This window comes from Strongylocentrotus purpuratus, unplaced genomic scaffold (assembly GCF_000002235.5).
Source record: "Strongylocentrotus purpuratus isolate Spur 01 unplaced genomic scaffold, Spur_5.0 spur5_scaffold_13, whole genome shotgun sequence".
Taxonomy (NCBI): Eukaryota; Metazoa; Echinodermata; class Echinoidea; order Camarodonta; family Strongylocentrotidae; genus Strongylocentrotus; species Strongylocentrotus purpuratus.
In genome coordinates this window covers 35,633,774-35,655,602 of record NW_022145598.1, presented here as the reverse complement: position 1 = coordinate 35,655,602, position 21,829 = coordinate 35,633,774, and the positions used below count along the sequence as shown (strand labels likewise).

At 37.1% G+C, this 21,829-nt stretch overlaps 1 protein-coding gene across 3 annotated transcripts; it reads right to left on the bottom strand.

Annotated features, from left to right (window-relative positions):
- Window positions 1-133: 133 nt before the first annotated feature.
- LOC579122 (extracellular signal-regulated kinase 2) lies at window positions 134-17,806 on the bottom strand. 3 transcript variants are annotated; one of them, XM_030983439.1, is made up of 15 exons: window positions 17,618-17,806; window positions 17,015-17,113; window positions 15,502-15,531; window positions 14,514-14,604; window positions 13,647-13,777; window positions 12,570-12,739; window positions 11,571-11,768; window positions 9,328-9,462; window positions 8,389-8,494; window positions 7,479-7,737; window positions 6,064-6,168; window positions 5,380-5,489; window positions 4,934-5,110; window positions 3,593-3,619; window positions 1,829-1,941 (listed from the first exon to the last, which is right to left on the bottom strand). In XM_030983439.1, the coding sequence occupies exons 1-14, from the start codon at window positions 17,681-17,683 to the stop codon at window positions 3,617-3,619; spliced, it is 1,680 nt and encodes a 559-aa protein (XP_030839299.1). In that variant the 5' UTR covers window positions 17,684-17,806; the 3' UTR covers window positions 1,829-1,941; window positions 3,593-3,616. The 3 variants fall into 3 exon arrangements, with proteins under 3 accessions (XP_030839297.1, XP_030839298.1, XP_030839299.1); XM_030983437.1 differs by lacking the exon at window positions 3,593-3,619 and having other exon boundaries at window positions 134-1,941; XM_030983438.1 differs by lacking the exons at window positions 3,593-3,619; window positions 6,064-6,168 and having other exon boundaries at window positions 134-1,941.
- Between the last annotated feature and the right edge of the window lie 4,023 nt (window positions 17,807-21,829).

The window sequence follows — 21,829 nt, the reverse complement described above, 5'->3', positions numbered from 1 at the left end:
TTGTAAATGTATACTCAATAATAGTCAAGGTGAACTGATTAGACTTAAAAAGGTTTTTATAAAAGCAAAACAACGAGAACAAAAATTAGTGAAAGTTTGAGCAATACCCGATTAAAAAATTTGCATTTTCTGCTATCAGTAAAACACAAATTAGCAACACTGTGACGTATCATGCAAGCTCCTCTCCAATTGGCTGTGTACAGACAATTTCATAAACTGTTATTTTCTTAGTTTAGTATTAATAATGAAATAGATTTGTTTCATACAGGGGTTGTATAAAAAACAATGATATTTGCAATAACTACATTTAGGGTGAATGTGTGATTGACAAAATTTCTTAAGGGAAAATATAGATTATTGTTAGTATGTGTCAAATGGGAGGAGACCTTGCAAGATACGTTACAGAGTTTTCTAATGTAAGCTAACTCTGGTTTTCTAGTGATACCGGTAATATCAATCAATCAATCATTCAACTTGCCTTTCCTTCAATAGTATTGTCAACATTCAATTTGTAGATTTGAGAATGGTAAATAAATACTTTGGTCGATGGCTTACAACTTGCCTTTCCTTCAATAGTATTGTCCACATTCAATTCGTAGATTTGAGAATGGTAAATAAATACTTTGGTCGATGGCTTACAACTTGCCTTTCCTTCAATAGTATTGTCAGCATTCAATTCGTAGATTTGAGAATGGTAAATAAATACTTTGGTCAATGGCTTACAACTTTCCTTTCCTTCAATAGTATTGTCAGCATTCAATTCGTAGATTTGAGAATGGTAAATAAATACTTTGGTCGATGGCTTACAGCTTGCCTTTCCTTCAATAGTATTGTCCACATTCAATTCGTAGATTTGAGAATGGTAAATAAATACTTCGGTCTATGGCTTTCAAGTTGGAATGTCACTTTTCAAAATGAAGACAAAAGAAATGGAACTTTAGCTTACGAAAGACTTTGACAACATATGTTTCAAACTTCTTCACAATAGTTACTGTTATCTTAATTACACTCTCCTACTATGTCCATACTTGGAAAGTATCTAATACATGTTTATGATGTGTATTTAAACAGCTAAAACTTCTATAGTTCATCTTTGTAAACAATAACTTAAGGTCAAATCTGACTGATTTTGAGACAGAGATATATTTTGAGCAAGACGAGCCCATTCAGCCATTTCAGAATTCAGTAAATGAATAATGACCTGTATCTATCAGTGAGCTAAATTGTCATTACCAGGAAACATGGGATAAAATGGAAAGATATTAAAGTTTCTGTCACGTTCATCATGTATTGTACCACGTATCAAGAATCTAGGCCTCTGATTGGTCAAAAGTGTGGGCATCAAATCGCACCTGACCCTTTACTCTGCCCCTTGACTCATCACATGGCACAGTCAATTTTTACAATCAACTTTGGCAATAGCTTAAACTCTGAACAGTCAATGTTTGTATACTATGACAGTGTCCAAAAGGCAAAAAGAAATAAAAACAAATATAAAGGATCCCTTTATATTTCACAAAAATTGTCATCAGTGACAAATGACAGTTTTTGTTATAAGCTACTGAAATCCTTGCTTCTGATTGGTTATCAGCAGATTTGTCACTGATTTTTGTCATTTGTCATTGACAAAGGCTTTGTGAAACGGGTCCCTGGTTGATCATACTCTAGGATTGGGTGTAGACAATCAAGGACTGCTTGATGTAGCCTAGCCAGACCGCTTGCTCTCATCGTGCTACTGAACTGGGTGCGGTCTACTGAAGACTACCTTCCCTGCAGCTTAGCCAAACTACTTGCTGATATCGTACCATGGGCTTGGCTGTAGCTGCCAAACGTGGACCGTGGTGCTCCTGAGGAACCGCTGGTCTTTGACCCAAACTGTTTACGACCTGCTGGTTGAGCATGTCGGCTCTCTTGGGCTGAGATGGGCCTCTGTGCTGGGACCTGAACAAAAAAAAGAAATGACAATCGTAATATAAGATGGACATACAACAAATACATTTTGCATGTTAGTTACCTAATTGAACAATATTCAATGAACATATTACAGGTGGTGCCATTAATTTTCACCCTTCTGTCATTGATGCTCAATTAATGAACTATCTTCCAATTTTTTAAAAATAGATATGTTACATTTTTGCAATTTGAAAGGCACATATGTAAACCACTCCCTTATAAGAAATACATATAATCTCCTAAGATTATTTTAATGTACAGAATTTGTTCTTTTCACTTAAATCAAAGATGAAATTGTAAAACAGAACATTTGCAACATGAAATTTTCGAGAATAGTTAAGGACTGCCATTTACATGGAGAGAAACTTGAGCTAATTTCAAAAATGTTGTGTTTGTGTCAATTGTGATTCAATTACATCGAGGCTTGAAACTTGCGAATATGACCCACATGTGAATTTTGTGAACATTTCATTCCTAAAAAAGTTCCTGGCTTTACAGTACTTATTTTATGATAATGAGAAAACAAAGTGTGAATATAATTTACCATGACAACAATCCACCCAGTGAAAATAACAACCAATATATTATGAACACCTTCAAATTTCCAATATAGAATAGCGAGAAATGGGATAAGATGTTAATATTTTGAATTACCAGCTGAGCAACAATTTTCTCTGAATTGTTTCAATCTCTACTGAAATATAACTTTACACTGCATCACTGTTACAATCAAAAAGGGAAAAGAATTCTCTAAACCACTTCCGGATTTCTTTTTTGCTTCTCAAAACTTTAAAAAAAATAACAAAGATGTAGAAAGACATCCCATCACTGCTGACAATTCAGATGATGTGCAAACTGAAATGTGTGGTATAGATATTGTTTAATAAAGGTCAAAAGTCTTAAAATGTGTCTTTCTCAGAATGTTCATCCATCCACTGGTCATACATCCAATTGCTGCCCTCTGTTGAGTATGTGATGACAATTTCTGTCCAATTTTCAGATCCTCTAATGTATCACTCCCAAAGTGTGATTTATAATTGCCCTGTCTCTATCGAATAGATTCAGCAGCAATAACTCTTGATGCATACAACAGGGATGACACAGAGGAATTCCCCCAAAAGAAGGAAGATTAAATGGGGGTCCGGGGCAGAATACTTTAGAATATATTTATGCAAAAGGACATGTTTTCCTTGCATTCAAATTCCAAATTTGAGAAATATTTGTTACCCCATAATAATAATAATAATAATAATAATTGTAAATTTATAATGCGCAGTTTCTATATGTATATACTCAACTGCGCATGACATCATGCTTGAAAGGGACTCTATAACATTGTTCAGATGAGAGATAAATGCTGCTAAGGCAGTGAGGTCAATGCTAGCTGTACCATAAATGATAATCTGAAATTTTGTTCTTCCCCCGTCTTGAAATTGGCGGAGAAATCTCATCCCTGATACAAGTGAACATCCACATCATGAGTTAATTTCCCAAGTTTAACATGAATCCATACAATGAATGCACTCACTGCAAGGTATCAGGTGATTAAAAAAGGTATCAGGTGATTAAAAAGAACACTGAAATCACACAAGATAGATGGAGATGGAGATGAATTGTGAAACTGCATTGCACAACCTACCAGGGAGTCTGATGTTTCCTTTTATCACTGGAGGAAAGCAGGAAGAAATTACTTAGATTTTTTTTACTGTATCACTACCGGTATGATTCATAATAGCTAGAATAATCCCTGGGGAGTGTTACACAAAGACTAAGATCGATTTTAAGTTGGACTTAACTATTACTGGCTGTTCATGCCACTGTTTGCTCTCACCATTATGATCTTTAGATAATATTTTTTCCTATAATAAAGAATAATAATCAAAGAATGTAAATTCTGTAGATTTGTGACCATGATCTGTACGTCTCTTGAAAGACCAGTGCCAGTAAACGGTGAGAGAAAACAGTGGCATGAACAGCCTGCCATAGTTAAGTCCAACTTAAAGTTGATCTTAGTCTTTGTGACACACTCTCCTGGACAGCTATAAGAAGATAGAGACATATCATGGAACATCTAAAACATGATATACATTTGGCTAAATCAGTTTGAGATCCAAGTCTCCAGTTTTTCCCCCATAAAATTGCATTTCATCATTCGAATTTGGAGATTTGTGAACCAGTTTATTGTTTATCATATTGTATAGATGCATGCACAAGTGGGTCAGCCTAGATTATCCGTCACTCACGAAGGGGAGGAAAAAAGTTATACATTACATCATAAAACTATTAATCAACTAAAGTTTAGAATTTGCAATAGAAACAGGACTCCCTGATAGTTCCAACTATAACGTGCATCCCCTAACAGGAATAACAAATTCAAGAGAAATATCTCTAAACATAATTGCTAACAGGAATGTTGTGTTCACACCCCAGCCCCTCTACTCAGTGTTATTTAGGGTACGCATATGCGTGTTCCCTCGTTTTGTAAACACCCCCTAAGTCCAGTGTGTAAAGTCAATTTTGTGTATGTACGAGTCAGACTTTGGTGCGTGAAAAGTACCCCTTTACCGGACATTTTGGTAACACGCATGCGGTCATTCCGACCCCGGAGTGGGGGGGCCGGGGTTCACACAAGCATAATCTCTCGGAAGTACACTTCCTGAAACGTTCTACCAATGCGATTGCACCTGTAGAACGTTTGCTCCTCATAACTAGGCCTACAAAAAAAAAGATGTTGTATTGCCCTTTAGGTACCAGAACATGGGTCGGTCGAACAGATTTTTTTTTTTTTATTATAATTTTTTTTCTCCCTCTTTGGGCTGTTATTTCTCAGTTTTCAATGCTCTAATACATATTTTTCTATTCATTAAACTTTTTTTTTTTTTTAAACAGTAAAAGCCGACCGTAGATTTCAAGATTTTTGGGTCGGTCGCAGAGGACAATATAACATCTTTTCTGTTAATGCCCTAAGATGATAACTTACTAGTCTTGAGCTGGACACGGCTAGACTCCCTCCATGCTGACCCTTGGTATCCCTAGTGATGGTGCTATTGCGTATGCCAGCTGAGAATGACCTGGTGCGCTGGTGATGACCAGATGATGGACGTTGCTGACCAATGCCTGATGACTGGTACTGGTTCTCATTGCCATTGTACTGACCCTGTACAGAACAAGTCATGACGATAGTAATACAATTATGTTTTTACACAGAGCATATCACATTATTTTAACGGTTTTCATTTCATTAATTGGGTCTACATTTTACAAGCTATAATCTTCTCAGTATAAAACCCCTCCACATTTTTCCATTACTTTGCTGTTCTTGTTCTCAATCTTTTCATTATTCTCTGTATTCTTCCTCTCAAATCAATGTAAATATTTGTCATAAACATGAAAACTTAAATAAGTCTATCATTGAGTAATACTCACTGCAGCAATGTTCTCTACACTATTTTGTCTCTGTAAGTTTTGTCTGACTGAGTTTTTCCTCTGCATGGCCACAGGAGGTGGGTCTGCTGTTGACCTCCCAAAGGCTACACCTGGAAATCACAAAAATATACCTGGTTATATTTGCTTTAATTTGATTTGATTTCGGCATTTTTCCAAACATAATAACAGAATAACAAAGAACATATAAACGTAAGGTAAGGTGTAAGGTAAGGTATAATACAAAATATGCAAACAATGATAACTTCATGTCAAAATGTTTTTTTTTTTTTTACATATGTACATATAATAACGACACTTAATATTTCTATAACATATTATTATAAATTTAAAGTATTATCCAAACTATCAGTTGAAAAAGTGCAGGAGACCGCATTCATAAGCGAAGCTTGACTAGGGTGGCGGCCTCAAATTCTTTAATGAGCAACAACTAATGAGCTATACATGTAAGTAAGTACATGTACACAAAACCTACCTTTGATGGTAAGGCTCATTTTGTTACGACACATCAAATATAATAGATAATGAAATAAAACATGATTACAATGGCATATTCAATATAGCATTACGTTGGTAGGTGGAGAATAGGTGGGGAATGAAAAAGAAAATATAATCCCTTAGCCCCTTAGCCCCCCCTCCAACCCAACAATATTCATGCTGTTTCACCTGCGTGCAACACGGGGGCACTGGAGGTATGGTGTAGGCGCTTGTTGGGGGTGTGTCCGTTCCCAGAGGCAGAGCTCAAGGGGGGTCTATGTTTCCTTGCCTCGGCTACATCACATCAAGCCAACATCAAGACAGCAGAGAGAGAGAGAGGCACAGTAAGCAATGGTATCGGCACAGCACAGAATACAGGTATACCAGACAAAAAACATGCAAACAAAATAGAAATCAAAGAAATACACAATGAAACACACTATTATTAAGATATGTGAGGTTCTAAATCTCTTTTGCTGCTTAGAGGAACTTGCTGTAACACAACATTGATATCTACAACACAGACAAAGGTGTGCAGATCCATCTAAAAAGACAATAGGAAATTATACTATGTCTTCAGTTATTCATCTACCTTCACACATACACGTAGAAATTGTGCTTTACTAAAGTAATGCCATTTATTTAACACAAGGTACTTTAAAAGAAATTATCGATATATGTGTCCAATACCATATATACGTCCAAATGTGTTGAATTTCAGTTAACAGCCACAAGTCAAGTGCAATTACTTGCATAGCTGCCCGGCAACCCTCCAAAGGAAAATTTGGAATCTCTCAAGGCAAAATAGAAACCCAATGTATTTTGCAAACTTTTATACATAAGATTGCAAGGGGGTAATAGGAATCTAGAGCTTATATCATGACCAAAATAGGAATGGTTGGCAGCTCTGTTACATGTACTATTCTACAAATGGTGGTTCAAATTCCAGCAAGATACTCACATTTTCATGCAAAATAATCCAACACATACAGTACCAAAACCCATATATCCTTGCAAAACTAATCACCACTAAGACACGTGAGAAAAGTGCTTAAAAATAACTACCAGTGCAAAATGAATGAAACAAGGATAGTATGATTCTCCTTTCTGTATTTCATCACACATATAAAAAGGTGTACATGTATGGGACATTGCAACTAACAACTATAATACCCTCACAACATTGCCTCTTGTCAATTCTTTAAACATATAGGGTGGTATTTTTAAAAGCGGACTAACTTTAGTCCATGGTTTAATCCACCGACTAAGTATGGAATGCCAATTGTCCATATGAATATGTTTTTGAATAATTTAATCTGTTACTAAATAAAAATAAAATGTAATAAATAATTAATAAAGAGCAATATAACTGTGATATAATTATGTTATCATGGTAATTTAGGGACTTATCAAATTATTCAAAAATATATTAATATGGACACTTGGCATTCCATACTTAGTCTGTGGATTAAACCATGGACTAAAGTTAGTCCGCTTTCGAGAATACCACCCAAAAATTCATCTTTCCAGTTTTTCTCTTTGAAGCAGTACAACAGGCTTTGTCTGAATGGGATTACATGCAACCAAGTTTGAGTTTAACATACCTGCGTAATTTGTGTATGTTGTTGACGTTGGTGCTTGAGGTGCTGCTGCTGCTCCTCCAGGTCCGACAGCAGCAGCGGGTCTCTGTCGACTGGTACCTCTGCTGCTTGCAGCCTGGTTAGACCGGGCCGAGGCTGTAGAGCCATTGACCATAGGACTACCCTGCTCTGAGGGTGGGGTTGAGGATTGGCTCCCCCTCCTCTGGGCTTGCTGGGCTTCCCTCAGCTGCTGACGGTGTCGGGCTTTCTTCTCTTTCATCATCTGGGCATAAACAAATAGAGGGGGTTAATCAATACATGTACAACACAAGAACCGAGGGTATGCCAGGGAGCAGGAAATAATGGGAAAAAGAGAAAAGGATAGTAATGAACATAATACTACATGTGTATATATGTATATTCCTTAATGCTAATTGTCAGAATCCGTGATTTTCAACAGATTTGAAAATGGAATCTCGATGAGAATTGGTCACACGTGGCATAAATCTTCTGGAGGGGGGGGGGGCATGATGCCCCTCCACCTTTGTTTTCAAAGCCTCTGCAAAAACATAGCATTTTTAGAGGTACAGGGGTGATAGAGAGCACTTTAAAAGGAAAAAAAAAATCCTTGACCCCCCCCCTTGAGTAAAAAAATAAAAAGGATTCGGGGAGAAGAAAAAAAAATTGGCATCTAACAACATTCCCCCCTTAAAATTAAGAAAATTGGAATAAAATTAGGAAAATCAAGGAAAAATTGGGAAAGTAGGGGTACAATCAGGAGGAAAATTAAAAAATCAGGAAAAAAAGAAAAACAAATCGGGAAACCCATTTACATGTAAATCGAGTAATTATCAGGCCTGGAGGTAAGTATTTAAAAGAAGCACGTGCAGTAATATGTGAAAGGTTACGATAAATACTTTGATGCTTTTCTTACCTCGTATAGCTTTGACCTGTATTCGTTAACGGAGAGCTGCACATCATCATCTAAGGGTGGGACTACATCATAGTCTAGAAATATCTCTCCAGGTTTGTTTCGAAATCTGAAGCATTAAAAGAGGATAAAAAGATCTCATGAAAAGCGAAACTGAAGAAGCAACATCTATGACCTATCCTAAAGCAGGTTCACAAGAAACATATTTTATCTTTACAGGTTTATGATAAGTTTCCAAATAAGAGGTGGGATTTTAATTGGCTTGCTTCACACAGAGAGTGAGGGAGAAAGAAAAAAGAAAACAGAAAACAAGATTAGAAAAAGAAAATCTATATGGGGCATCTTGACACAAAGAAATCTTTCTATCTGCAATAAACAACATAAATATTTCTCTCTAAACCACTGCTACTTCATAACTATGGATTCTTCTTCTTACAAACCCAAGATGTAACAGTGCAAAACAACATTCACCTTTCCTTTTCTTTTAACATAATTCTTCCAACCACTGCACAGACTAAAAATGTGCCTACTTATAAAATACAGTCAAACCTGCTTTAGTGATCACCTGTCTACAAAGACCACTTTTTGTGTTTCCCTTGGGTGATTGCTATAGACAGGTTTGACTGTAATACAAGTTTCCTTCCAATAAGGGAGTTTACAGATACAATCTGCGCATGGGCAGATAAAGGTCATTTGTACCAAAAAGGTAAAACCCACAGAGATGAATACTGGATATGCGCTCATGAAAGTTATGTAACATTATACATTCTATGATACGCAGGTGGAAGTATTCTTTTTAAGAGGTCAAACAAAAGGTATTCATGGAGCACATCTAGGACTTTGGCAGTCATTATTCTAATATGCTCAAAGTGGAACTTCTCCATATGTAAAAGATCTGTGGATAATTGGGGTCATTGTACCATGTGCTATCTGTGAACGTACCTTGCTACATATGGATGTGAAAGAGCTTGTTTGGCAGTGAGTCTCTTGTCTGGGTTGAAATGTAACAGTTTTCTGACCAAATCTATTGCATCGGCCGGGGCACCCGGTAGTACTTCCTCAATTGATTGTCTATGCCTGGTGAAAAAGAACAGAAAAGAATGAAGAAAATGTTCAATTCAGTCAGCGAAGAAAAAAAAAAGATTGAAACTTGTTCAATATGGCCTCATATGGTTCCACTTGCATCAAAAGGAAAAAAAAAGATAGGTGATGTTTCATTTATGATTTCAGATTAATTCTGGTTATCATTAAGTACAGGGCGCGACAAACCCGCTTGCCCGACGTCCCGGGGCAACCAAATTGAGCCGTCGGGCAAGTAAATCAAATTATCACTTGCCCGATTCGGGCAAGTGATACTTTTACAGTAATTTCCTAGTGTCCAAGAACTCTACCATTCACCCGTCAACTTCTTACCCGTCGTCAAAATCCAGAAGCAAAAAAGCGATCGTTCCGATTTCGAAAAAACTTCACAGACAGCTAGCCAGCTCAGCTAGCTCAGCGCGCATGCAACAGTGACACTTCAAGCCATGAATGCCGCTCCGCCTCCACGCACGGCCGGCCGTGAGCTAGCTAGAGACAGCTAGCGCGATCGTACCAGCTGCGAGCTTATTCGCGCTCTCTCTCTCTAGCTCTGCAGGCCGCACCGACAGGCCTTTGCTATTCTCTGATTGCCGATTGGTTGAATCACGCCAAATATGACGTCATTATTCTAGGGAAATGAACACGTGCGAATCGGAATGGAATAAACAACAGGGATTTTCTAGTAAGTACAAAAAGTCAAATGTTTGATATTTATTCATAATGACTGTTAATGATTGTGAACATATTATTTAAAACTCGCTGCTCATATAAATCAGATGAATGTTTTTGTCTCGTTTTCAATTTATTACTGCGGTCTCAAGATCCGACCGAGCGAGTCATTTTGATAATAGTATCGAGACCCCCAGAATATAAGCCGTTGTTGTTTTGTTTTCATGGTTTTAGCGACGTTGTTTAGTCTAGTTTTCGCATACTTATCCGAGATTTATCGTAAAATATCTTCAATATTATTATTTAGTAAGAATTTACAAATTTTGGCATGATATACATGACTGAATATTAAAAACTTAAACCTGCTTGAACCATTCTACCTTGCCGAGATTCATGTGAATCTGATTATTTATGGAGAATCAATAAAATGCGTTTTTTAAACCTTCAACCATCCTTTGTTGACCATTTTCTTTGACATATTAGGTTATTATTCAGTACAGTTACACTGTACATGTATGTGCATTAATTTGCTATCTAAAACACTAACTTATCATTACGAGATAATAAATGCTTTAACCTCGAGTCCTTTTTCGCTTTAAAGTTTTGGGCAAGTGGAAATATTGTTTGGGCAAGTAAATTGAAAACCCGCTTGCCCGACAGGGCAAGTGGTGAAAAAAATTCTTGTAGCACCCTGAAGTATTTGGCATCGCCTGGGCCTGGGAGGTGAAAAGCGAACTGAATCACTGGTAACCCTTGGGTCTTGGGGGTGTGCAGGTGGACCACTACACAGGGGTTTCCCCCTACTCTTATACGAATAGTGCAGTGGGTTCTTAACGTGCAAAGGTAGTGACTCTTCTCTACACAGGGCCTCCATTTAACGTCCTATCCCAGGGACGGAGTGTTTTCCACTTAACATAACCTGCGTCTATGACCAAGGGAAGGGGAACGTTAACACACAACACAGGCTTCAGTCATCGGCCTGGGTGGGAGTCGAACCCGGGATCTTTGGTTGGACAGGCGGACGCTTTACCGACTGAGCCAACTCGCCTCCCTTATACAAATCTGTGTAAACACAGCTGTCTATTGAATTTGCATACAGTGCATATCAATACATCAACAGTGCATCACTATATGTATTTATTTTCCAATATTGACATCCTTTATTCAGTTCTCAATTGAACAAGAAGTATACATAATATATACTGTAATCAGCTCACATAATAATATATGAATGCAGACACATATTTCAAACAGAACTTGGACCCGTTTAACAAAGCCTATTTACAATGACAAATGACAAAAATCAAGGACAAGGATTTCACTAGCTTATAACAAAAACTGTCATTTGTCACTGATGACAAGTTTTGAGAAACAGGTCCCTGGAATACCTAAGAATAGCACGAGCTTGCTGCCTTACAAATCCTCCAAATTCTTACCTGAGTTTTGACATATCTACAAACGTAGCTCCATAGTCTGATTGGATAGCCTCGATGTCTTTCTTGGTGGGCGGGTCAATGATGGCCATGATTCTCTCCAGCTGGTTGAATGTAGATGAACCAGGAAACATGGGCTTCCCTTTAAGAAGCTCTCCAATGATGCAGCCTACACTCCACATGTCTACTCCCTTGGTATATCTGCAACAACGAAAATTGTGTACCACAGAAATGTATTCAGTTATTTCTTCTTTAACAATATAAATTTCAACAACAGCGACAGCAACATAAACAACAACAACAAAATTGAAACTTAAACAAGGAGAAATACATGAAGGAAAACTGGTTATTGTTTCACAAACCATCATACATGTACATGTGTAAGGACAAGTTCGTGGACATCCCATTGAAACATGTGCTTCACAATTAACATGCATTTCAATGGGATGTTAGCAAGCTTGTGCTAATGATGGTTTTGTGAAAAGCTGCTTGTGTTTCAGAGAAAGAGAAATGAGCAGAGTGGTAGAAAGGGAGACACTGTTAAGAAATACAAGAGGGAAGAATAAGGGAAGAGATGAATATATTAGGGACAGAGAAATTTGAACAGTGAAACCTGCTCTAGCAACCACCTGTATAGAAAGACCATCTGCCTATAATGACCACAATCCTTGTTTCCCATGAAAATCTTTTCTCACTGAAACCCTTACTTAAGGAACCTGTACCTAAAGATCACCTGCCTATAAAGACCACATTTCTTGTCTCCCTTGAGTGGTCTCTATATACAGGTTTCACTCTATATCTCTTAGATGGGCAGAAAGAGACAGGGAAATGAAGAGGAATAGAGAGATGGAAACAATACAGCGTCTAAGTATAATTCCAAGTCATTAAGTCATTACTCCAAGTCATTACTCCTCTTGAATTGTTGATAGTCTAAGAGACAGCGCCTTGTATCCTTTGGAAAAGGCGCTATATAAATCCAATTATTATCATTATTATTATCACCTTTTCGAAGCTAGAAGGATCTCTGGTGCTCTGTACCATCTTGTTGCCACATACTCTGTAAGGGCAGGATTGTCTTCGCTCAGGACAGCGTCTATTTGGGTTATTGAACGGGCGAGACCAAAGTCTGCTACCTTCACAAAGCACTCTGTGTCTAGCAGGATGTTTGATGGCTGAAGAGGAAAGAAGAATACAGAGAAAATTTGTTTCTAATGCTGGCATTCAATATTCAAAAGTCACATGAATATTCTCAACCAATTCTGCAAAAACCGACTTGCGCCAAAGTTGCGTATGTGATGTTTGCATAAAACAATTGGGTTTTGGGTATTAATTCGGTCATTGCAGATCCAAATAACATCCTTAACAAAATTAATCATGCCACACATATCAAATATGAACAAACTATTGTGCGTGTGTGTGTGTTTGTGTTTGTGTGTGTTTGTGTTTGTGACTTTGCTTCTGCAAAAAGCATATATATGCAATGCATCTCATTTGATACATTCATTCAATTCAGTCTCTCACTTTAATCCCAACATATCACATACTGTAGGCATCACTTTGGCGCAAGTCGATTTTTGCACTCTTGCAAACAATGCCTCCTGTTCATCCAAGCGTGAACCCATACCACACAAAAATGATACCACTTGATTTGGGATAAAACGCTCTTTCATAAGATGTATCACAATTTACTGTTCAAAGATGATTCTTAAAATAATTAGCAATTTTCTAGGTGTAAACTTACACTCACACAGTATTTCCTCTAAAATCTAATAATCAAACTCATATCCTGCAAAGTCTTTATTTTCATTTTAAAGGAAAGACGATTTTGCCAAGTGCTGCAAACATTTGTTAAACAAAACTACACAAATTTATGAACAAATTTTGGTTAAATGATGCATTCATTCGGCCAGGAAATTCTGCAGTTTGATTAACATACCATCGATGTTGAAATTTTGTATTACCGTAGGTTTTAAAAAAAAATTAAAAATTCTAACAAGTACTTCCATGGTGAATGTGGTGTATGGAATACTGAATACATGACACAAAAACAAAACTTTACAAATTCTACTCGGCAGTTACCTTTTGATCTCTGTGTATGACATTTCCAGAATGCATATACATGGTAGCATTAATAAGCTGATACATGATATAACGTTTGTGAATGTCCTTTAAGATTCCTCCTTTCTTGATTACTGCATGGAGATCGGTGTCTGTAAACGATAAGAAAAAATAGACAACATACTTCAATAATAATAATAAAAATGGTGCTTATAAAGCACTTTCCACCAAAGTCTCTAAGCGCTATAACAAAAAATATGACGGTGACAAGTACTCAATCCTAAAGAAGTGTATCCCCCCCCCCCCCCACTCTCTTTTCTCTCTCTCTGGAGATACGCTTACACAATAATGTACAATAACCACTTACCACCTCATAAACAAGTTGCACTTCATACATGTATGTGATGAACATTTCAACGACTATTAATACAGGTTGGAGCAATACACTTGCATAGAATGACACTAAGCAAACAATCAGCTGCGGTACCCTGTAATTAAGAGGGGTGATAGTGAGCACTAAACAAAAAAAAAGGTTTTTCGTTTTCACCTCAACCACGCCCCCCTTGAGTAAAAAAAAAAGAGAAGAGGATTCGCGGGAAAAAATGGCATCTAACAACATTCCCCCCTTTCGAGTAAGAAAATTGTGAAAAAAATCAGGCAAAATAGGGAAGATTAGAGAAAATAACAGGGAAGTCGGTAAAATCAGGATAAAAGAGGGAAGACAAAAAAAATCGGGAAAATCAAAAATATCAGGAAACCGATTTAAATCTGGTTTTTATCAGGCCTGAGTTAATCACTGTCTGCCTGTAATTAATCATGGTCTGCCTCTAGACCCCCCCCCCCCCCCCGAACAGTTTTTAAGTAAATGTACAACTTGATCAAACTCACCCATGTACTCAAATACGAGGTAGATGTCTTTATCGTTCTCTGCTCTCATCACATTCAGTAACTTGACTATATTCTTATGGTCACTGAATTCCTGAAGACAGAAATAAAACAGACATAAAAGGAGCTATGAAACTTTTTTTCAATTAATTAAACAAAAACAAAAAATATATACCGGTATATATATCATATTGATTTTTTTTTTTTAAGTGACAAGGTTTTTGACCGCCAAAGGGTGTAAAAATGTCCCGAAGCATACTGCACAGTGGGAAAATATAAGTCCTTTGAGGTAAAAAAATTATATATCCACAACCTACCATTCATTATCTATTATATCAGATAGCTTTGATTACACTTTGTCACATAAACATAAGGGTAAATTCAATCAGATGCATTTTTTTCCTTCTCAAACCACCCAGCCTTCCACATCAAATGCACGCTGCTAAAACAATGCAAATGATGGGTATGTGCCAGTGCGTGCAGGGTTGCTTGGATATGGTATCAAGCAGAACTATACTTATTATGTTCCTCACAATCAATATCACGTGATGAGCTGTGAACCGATCACACCTTTGTACCTCAAAGAGCTATCTAATATATCTATATTCAAATTATTCATATCATTAACCATTTCCTTGATTTATATTAGTTTACCATAACTTTTGGTGATTTGCAAGTCATTTGGACCTGAAAATACATGTTTGTTTAAAAATTTCCATGACTCATCCAGTTTATTATTGACCGCAGAACCCCTGTATAAATAATTCCTTTGGTCGTAACGTGTACTCTAAGCTGACAAATTTGGGAAATGAATACTACCATACTTAACTGTAAGCCTAAAAAAGCAATGAATGCACCTGTAGATATTGTGAATACCTTACATTTAAAAAAGAGGCAAAATCATAGTCATGTAGCATATCACCTCAAAGGAAATTATTGTATATTTAATATCTAACAATGTGATTTCATACATTCATGATGAATGACTTACTTGTAAGAACATGATTTCTCGAAATGTCCTCTGTAGACAAAATGGGAGAGAATGAGCAGGAGAAGAGAGGAGATTGGGAGGGGGAGGGAGGGAGAGAGAGAGAGAGAGAGAGAGAAGGATTTAAACATCTTAGAAAATCATTCAAATAATATGGAAAAAAATGAAATCAAAGTTACTACACAGCCTATATGTAGTTCTTTACTTTTAAACAAACCATAAAACTTTATTTATAACCTTTCATAGGATAATTATTTCATGTAAATTTACATAATTAAAGGCTAAATATTCAAATTTCCATTAAATTTCATCAACCAGAACTCCACACTTGAACATCGCCCAAACTGAGGTGTACTGGACCTTTGTTATTGTATTATAGAGCCCTGGGGCCCGTTACTCAAACTCATCATACAGATTAGAGTGCACATAGAATTCTTGTAGAGCCTTTTTACTTGCACTGTACACTCGGCACTTGACAAACACAAGGTACGATAATGCGCCAACGGCGGACTGTACTATACTGGAAGAAGAAGAAGAAGAAGAAGTCTAAGTTTGTGGACATCAAAGTAGGACAATACTCGTTTAGAGGGATGTACTACATTGGAAGAAGAAGAAGATCCCATAGAAACGTGTGTTGATTCAATAACACACGTTTTTAATGGGATGTCCATGAACTTAGAATTTTTACGGTTTTGAGTAACAATTAACTGAACCCCGGTATCTTTAATAGGGTGTCTGAACGATTTTTCAATTTTCAATTTGAGATCGTTTTTCACCATTTTTGTTGGATATTGGAATAAAAAATGTAATCAGAATAATACCTTACAAATTTCAAGACTCACCGATGTTTCTATCAAAAGATACAGCCCCTCAAAAACTGTGCAATATTCAAAGCATTTTGGTCAGAATGGAAAGAAAAATGGTTCACGCAAAGTTATAATTTCGCTCAAAAGCTGCACAGCTAATGCACAGCACGATATGCAAAGCGTGGAGCAAGGGTATTTTCAAAGTGTTGTGCCAAATGATCCCTTGGGACTAGAGAAAAAATAAGTGCATGGATATATTCTTTACAGCTGGCCCAACTTATCCCTCGGGGGAGCAGTTCGTGAAATTGGTAAATCTCTTAGTTACCATGGAAACGATGTTTAAATCGATGTTTTGAGCAAGATATTTTTAGAATTCCGGGGGTGGCCCCCTATGGGGAATATGGAGAAAAACCTGCTCTTTCATATGACACCACCTTCAGGATCATTTGTTATAAAGGTTTGAATTACAAATTTTTCATAAAATCATTGACCAATTTTGCTTGGTCGCGCAATGCACATAGACCACATAGGGATGCGTGCAACCTCTATGGGAAAGATTTTAGCACACAACCTTGGGTGCGCGATCAGACACCCTATCTTTAAAAAAATAAAAAATCTGAACAGCATGTGTAAGTTTGTCGTTAAATTCTAGGAAGACAGTCTAAATGTACCAGATGAATTGAACCTCTTGCTATTTATTTGCTTCTTACCTGTGCATCTGTCTGATTTCTGAAGGCATCAAAAATCTTTTTTAATGCAACAACTTCCCTCGTTCTCCTATCGATGGCCTTCCATACAATGCCATATGCCTGTGAAGGAAAGAACAAGGAAGAAAGGTTAATTCTTCTCATTTTGCCTCTTTGGTTCCAGGATAGTATATTAAATTATTAAAACATGAAGATTCTTGGAGACATTTCTAAAAGAAAGGTCACAAGTTGTCACACAATCCTTCAATGACTTGTGCGCATATGGGGGCCGCAGGAACACAATTTTTTTTTTAAAACCCCATTAAACTATCGTTATTTCGCTATTTGTTGACCTAGGGTGGTGATCTTGGTATTATTTTAGATGTATTTTTCATGCTCTTTCGATTGGTACTATTTTTAAGGAAATTCAATTAATCCTATTTTTTCGTTCACGTACCTATATAAAATAAGGTATCCATACGAAAAACACGCATCGGCAACTGAGGTCATTTTACGCCCGACCTAGCGGCCTAGTACTCTTTGATTGCCGCTAGACTACGGATTCCCCCACTCAAGCACCTGCAATACAACCACTCATAACATTTATAATAGTTCACTAGAACTTACTCCTTTTCCAAGGCGCTTCTTGATTTCATATTTGGCCATGACATGTTCTTCCACTTCTGAGGTCATGATGCTAAAAATCCCTCTAATTTCAGTGTATTAATCAAATATCCTTCCCATTTCTCGTGCAAAATTAGGCCAATTTGTACATAGCTAAAGCCGTATCACAAACTAACATGCCTCCGCTCAGCATAAATGAGTGCTCTAAATTCGGAATTGTAATTTTGTTTCAAGGTAGAATATGCTCTACTATACTTGAAGTGAAATATCTCTTTCATTATGTTAGATTTAAATTGTTTTGAATTTCATAGGACTCTTTGTATTTCATTTGAAATTGAGTAGTGATTTTTTAAAGAACATCAATAGTAAAACGGTTTCCGTTACATTGCACTGTGGGATGATTTGCTCCTGCTCCATGTACTTTGCGCATACTAAACTCTTCGATCGTATACGGACGTCAGAGAATTGTTTAACGCAATACCTTGGCAACGCACCGCCTCCGTTTTTACGGGGGAAAAAACGAAGAAGATGAAGAAAATCTATATACAAACCAGGGAAATGTGAGTTTCCCTGATACAAGCATAAAACGCGATATTTACGATAAAGGAAATCCATCACACGGGACATGATATAGGATGTAGCCTATCCAGGGGCGGACCTAAGGGGACGTGGGGGCGCACGCCCCCTCGAGCCCTTTTAACTTCAAAAAAAATAAATAAATAAATAAATGCACATAAATGTTCAGTTTACTCACTCAGAAATGCCTCAGAATGTACCTAAGAGCATCTTAAGGTTCAACATTTTCCAAAAGGTGAGAGCTAGTGAGGGAAGAGCAGTGCAGGAAAGGGTAAACCTCAAATTTTGACCATATCTTTCAACCGCGGTTCCGCGAGTATTTTCGTTATATCAAAACATATTTTGGAGTAGGGTAAACTTCAGAATGCCCAAATATTTATTAAGATTTTGCTGGTACTTTGATTAAAAAAGAACATTTTATAGAGATATAGGGTATTTCCCGCTCGCAAAATTAGACACAAGATAGTTTCAGGCAGCGAGACCCATGAAAATCCCCATGGTGATGATATGATGATATTTGGGCACCTCGCTGCCCGAATATCGTAATGATTCGGGACCTTGGCGCCTGAATATAACATTTTTATTGAATTTAATATCGAAATGAAATAGTAGGCCCATATATACAACAACAAGGTATCTAGTTCTGTAAAAAGCAAAAATGAAAAAGGTAACGATCCGACTTTTGTTTGTTGTAATCCATCTTGACCCCCTCAATGGGGCCCCTCGTGAGAGAACAGAAAAATCAAGAAAATTATGTGGAATGGTTTTAATATAATTATAACGATGCCTAGTAGTATAGCTTTCTTTCCCCCCTGGAGGAAAAAACCCTGTAAAACACGTGAATTTTACCTTTTTTCGAGATCCCCCCCCCCCCCCCCCCACTAAGCGAATTATCGGCTGGCGCGATTTTTCAAATTTTTGGGAGCAAAAAAACAATTGGTAGCCGGCACGATTTTTAAATTTCAGCACACTAAATTTCAAATTGATTTCAAATTGATTTCAAATTTGGACCCCCCCCCCCTAAGAAATCCTGGATCCGCGTCTGAGTAGCAGGAGATAATGCATTGAGATAATGCACTGTCAATGAAAAAAATGATTAAATAAAAAAACAAATAATGGACCTCTCTATACCCAAGTCCGGGGTCTTTGTTGAGCACTATGATTCTGCTTGGGTATACAGGCGAGATGTAAAAGCCCATATTAGGCCAACAAGAACAAAAAACAACACGTTTACAGCCTCCTGCCTTTTTGATGAAAAAGGGGAAGGAGAAGGCCCTTTTTTATTTTGTGTTTTTCAAAATGGCAGCTCGGTACATTTTCCCCTCAGACTTATTAAAATTTGGCCTCAGAACGTCTTTTATTTTTAAAATTAAAAACAAGGGGGTGATGCTTTATATAGACTTGAATGTGAAAGACCCTTTGTATCACCTTGTGCAAGTTTAGGGTGCTCTTATTATGAGAAATAAAACCGTGTTGCAAAGGTGTTTCTAGACTTTCTGGAAAAAGGGGCACCCACAAAGGGAAATCTCAAAGCTAAATACAATTGTTTAGAAATTGGCATATGACCCTACATTGTGATTACATCATCAGGGATGATTTCATTACCTGTTCTCTTTATACATTATACAAAATATTGCTTCTCATACTTTGCAGTTAGATGTGATAATCTGAATATTCATTTTTAATTTTTAAGATTTGTGAGGTCACAGTGCGAAAAATTATATTTTTTAAAGAGGAAAAATCCAATCCTGATGGGGTTATGAGCACATTCTCATAACAGAAGACTGAAAAGTCCTTTATAAGTGACAAAATTATTTTATCATATACCCTTGCGAGCGGGCGAGCTTTGGGAGAAATTGCTCTTCAAGTGTCGCTTTAAATTTAGGGCAGGCGTTTAATGATGAGAGGAAATGGGGACACTTATCGAAAGGGACAAGACACTTATTAGAAAAGAAAAGGAGCCGGGGTCAAAGTACAAAGGTTAATTATCAGAGGTGACAATGGGGCGCTTCTTGGACCTAAAAGAGGCACTCACCAGGGATTTAAAAAAAAGGCACGCATGAGAATGTGAAATGGGCATTTGTCGACGGAAAAGGGGCACCCATTAGATTTTGATAGGGAAATTTATAACAGGTGAAAAGGGGATAGGTCCCTCATTAGAAACGAAAAGGGAACGATTCAATGTTAAAAGGAAAATTATCAGAGGTGAAAAGGGGCACTTATCGATCCATAAAAGGAGTAATGACCAGATATTAAAAGGGGCACTTATGAGAATGAAAAAAGGGGCGCTTATAATAAAATAAAATGTGCATTTGTTGAAAGAAAAGGGGCATCGATCAAATTTTAATAGGAGCATTTATCGGAGGTGAAAGTGGGATTTTATTAAATAGGGGGAAGTGGCTCTTATTAAAAAGAATAAGAGGCACATGTTAGAATAAATGGGGCAGTTATCAAAGATGAAAAGGGGGGTAATTAATAAGAAGGGGAAGGGTGCACAAGTAAAAATAAAAAGAGCATCTCTCAGATTTGAATAGAGGCAATTATCGGAGGTGAAGGGGGCACTTATCTGACTGAAAAGGAGTAACTTCTCGTACCTGAAAAGGGTCATTTACCAGAGATGAAAAGGGGCACTTATGAGAATTATATGGGCATTTGTGAGAAGGGGAAGGGATTCTATTTTATATGGCGGCACTTATCGTAAGGAAAAGGGGTACTTATTTAAAAAGGAAAAGGGGTACATGTGAAAATAAAAGGTCCGCTTATCCGAGTTAAAAAGGGGAAGTTATTAAATGGGGAAGAAGCACTTCTTACAAAGGAAAAGGAGCACTTGTCCAAGTAAAAGGGGAACCTCTCAGATTGGAATAGGGCAATTATCACAGTAAAAGGGGCACTTCTCGTTCCTGAAAAGGGGCACTTGCTAGAGATTGAAAGGGACACTCATGAGAATGGAACATTGACACTTATTGCAAAGTTAAATGGGAACTTGTCGAAGGGAAAGGGGCATTTATCAGAGGTGAAAAGGGGAAGGGGCACTTTCACATAGTAATAGGGGCACTTTTACTATGAAAAAGGGCCCTTCTTACAAAGGTAAAGGGGCACTTTCCTTTGTAAAAAGGGGCATTTTTGAAGTATTTGAAAAAGTGCAGGGGCACTGTACCTCCTGCCCTCTGGATTTTTGGTATGTCTTATTACCAATTTGGGACAACCAATTTGGATGATACCTTTTCATGTAAAGTGCACGCCTGACTTATATGTCAAAAATCACAAATAAATGTACATATTTATTTTTTCACGTTGTAAGTGATCTTATATTCATTTATGTTCAGTATAGGTAAATAGATTAGTATTGTTAGCTCCCCCCCCCCCCCCCCCACTGTATTGTAAATTTATTCACTTTTCCAGTTCTATTTCTATTATATTCTATATTCTATTTCTTTAAAAAAAAAAAAAAATTGTTCTTGTTCATGTAACGTTGATCTGTGTTTAACAAGCTGTGCTTTCCACATTTTCAATGTCTTAATAACTTTCTTGCTATTGTTCATGAATTTAATCTTGTAAACGATGAACTTAGATAGATCTACATCTTTGAATCTTGAATTTTAAAGGTTTTCTTTTTTCCTATTATTTTTAGCTTGTTCC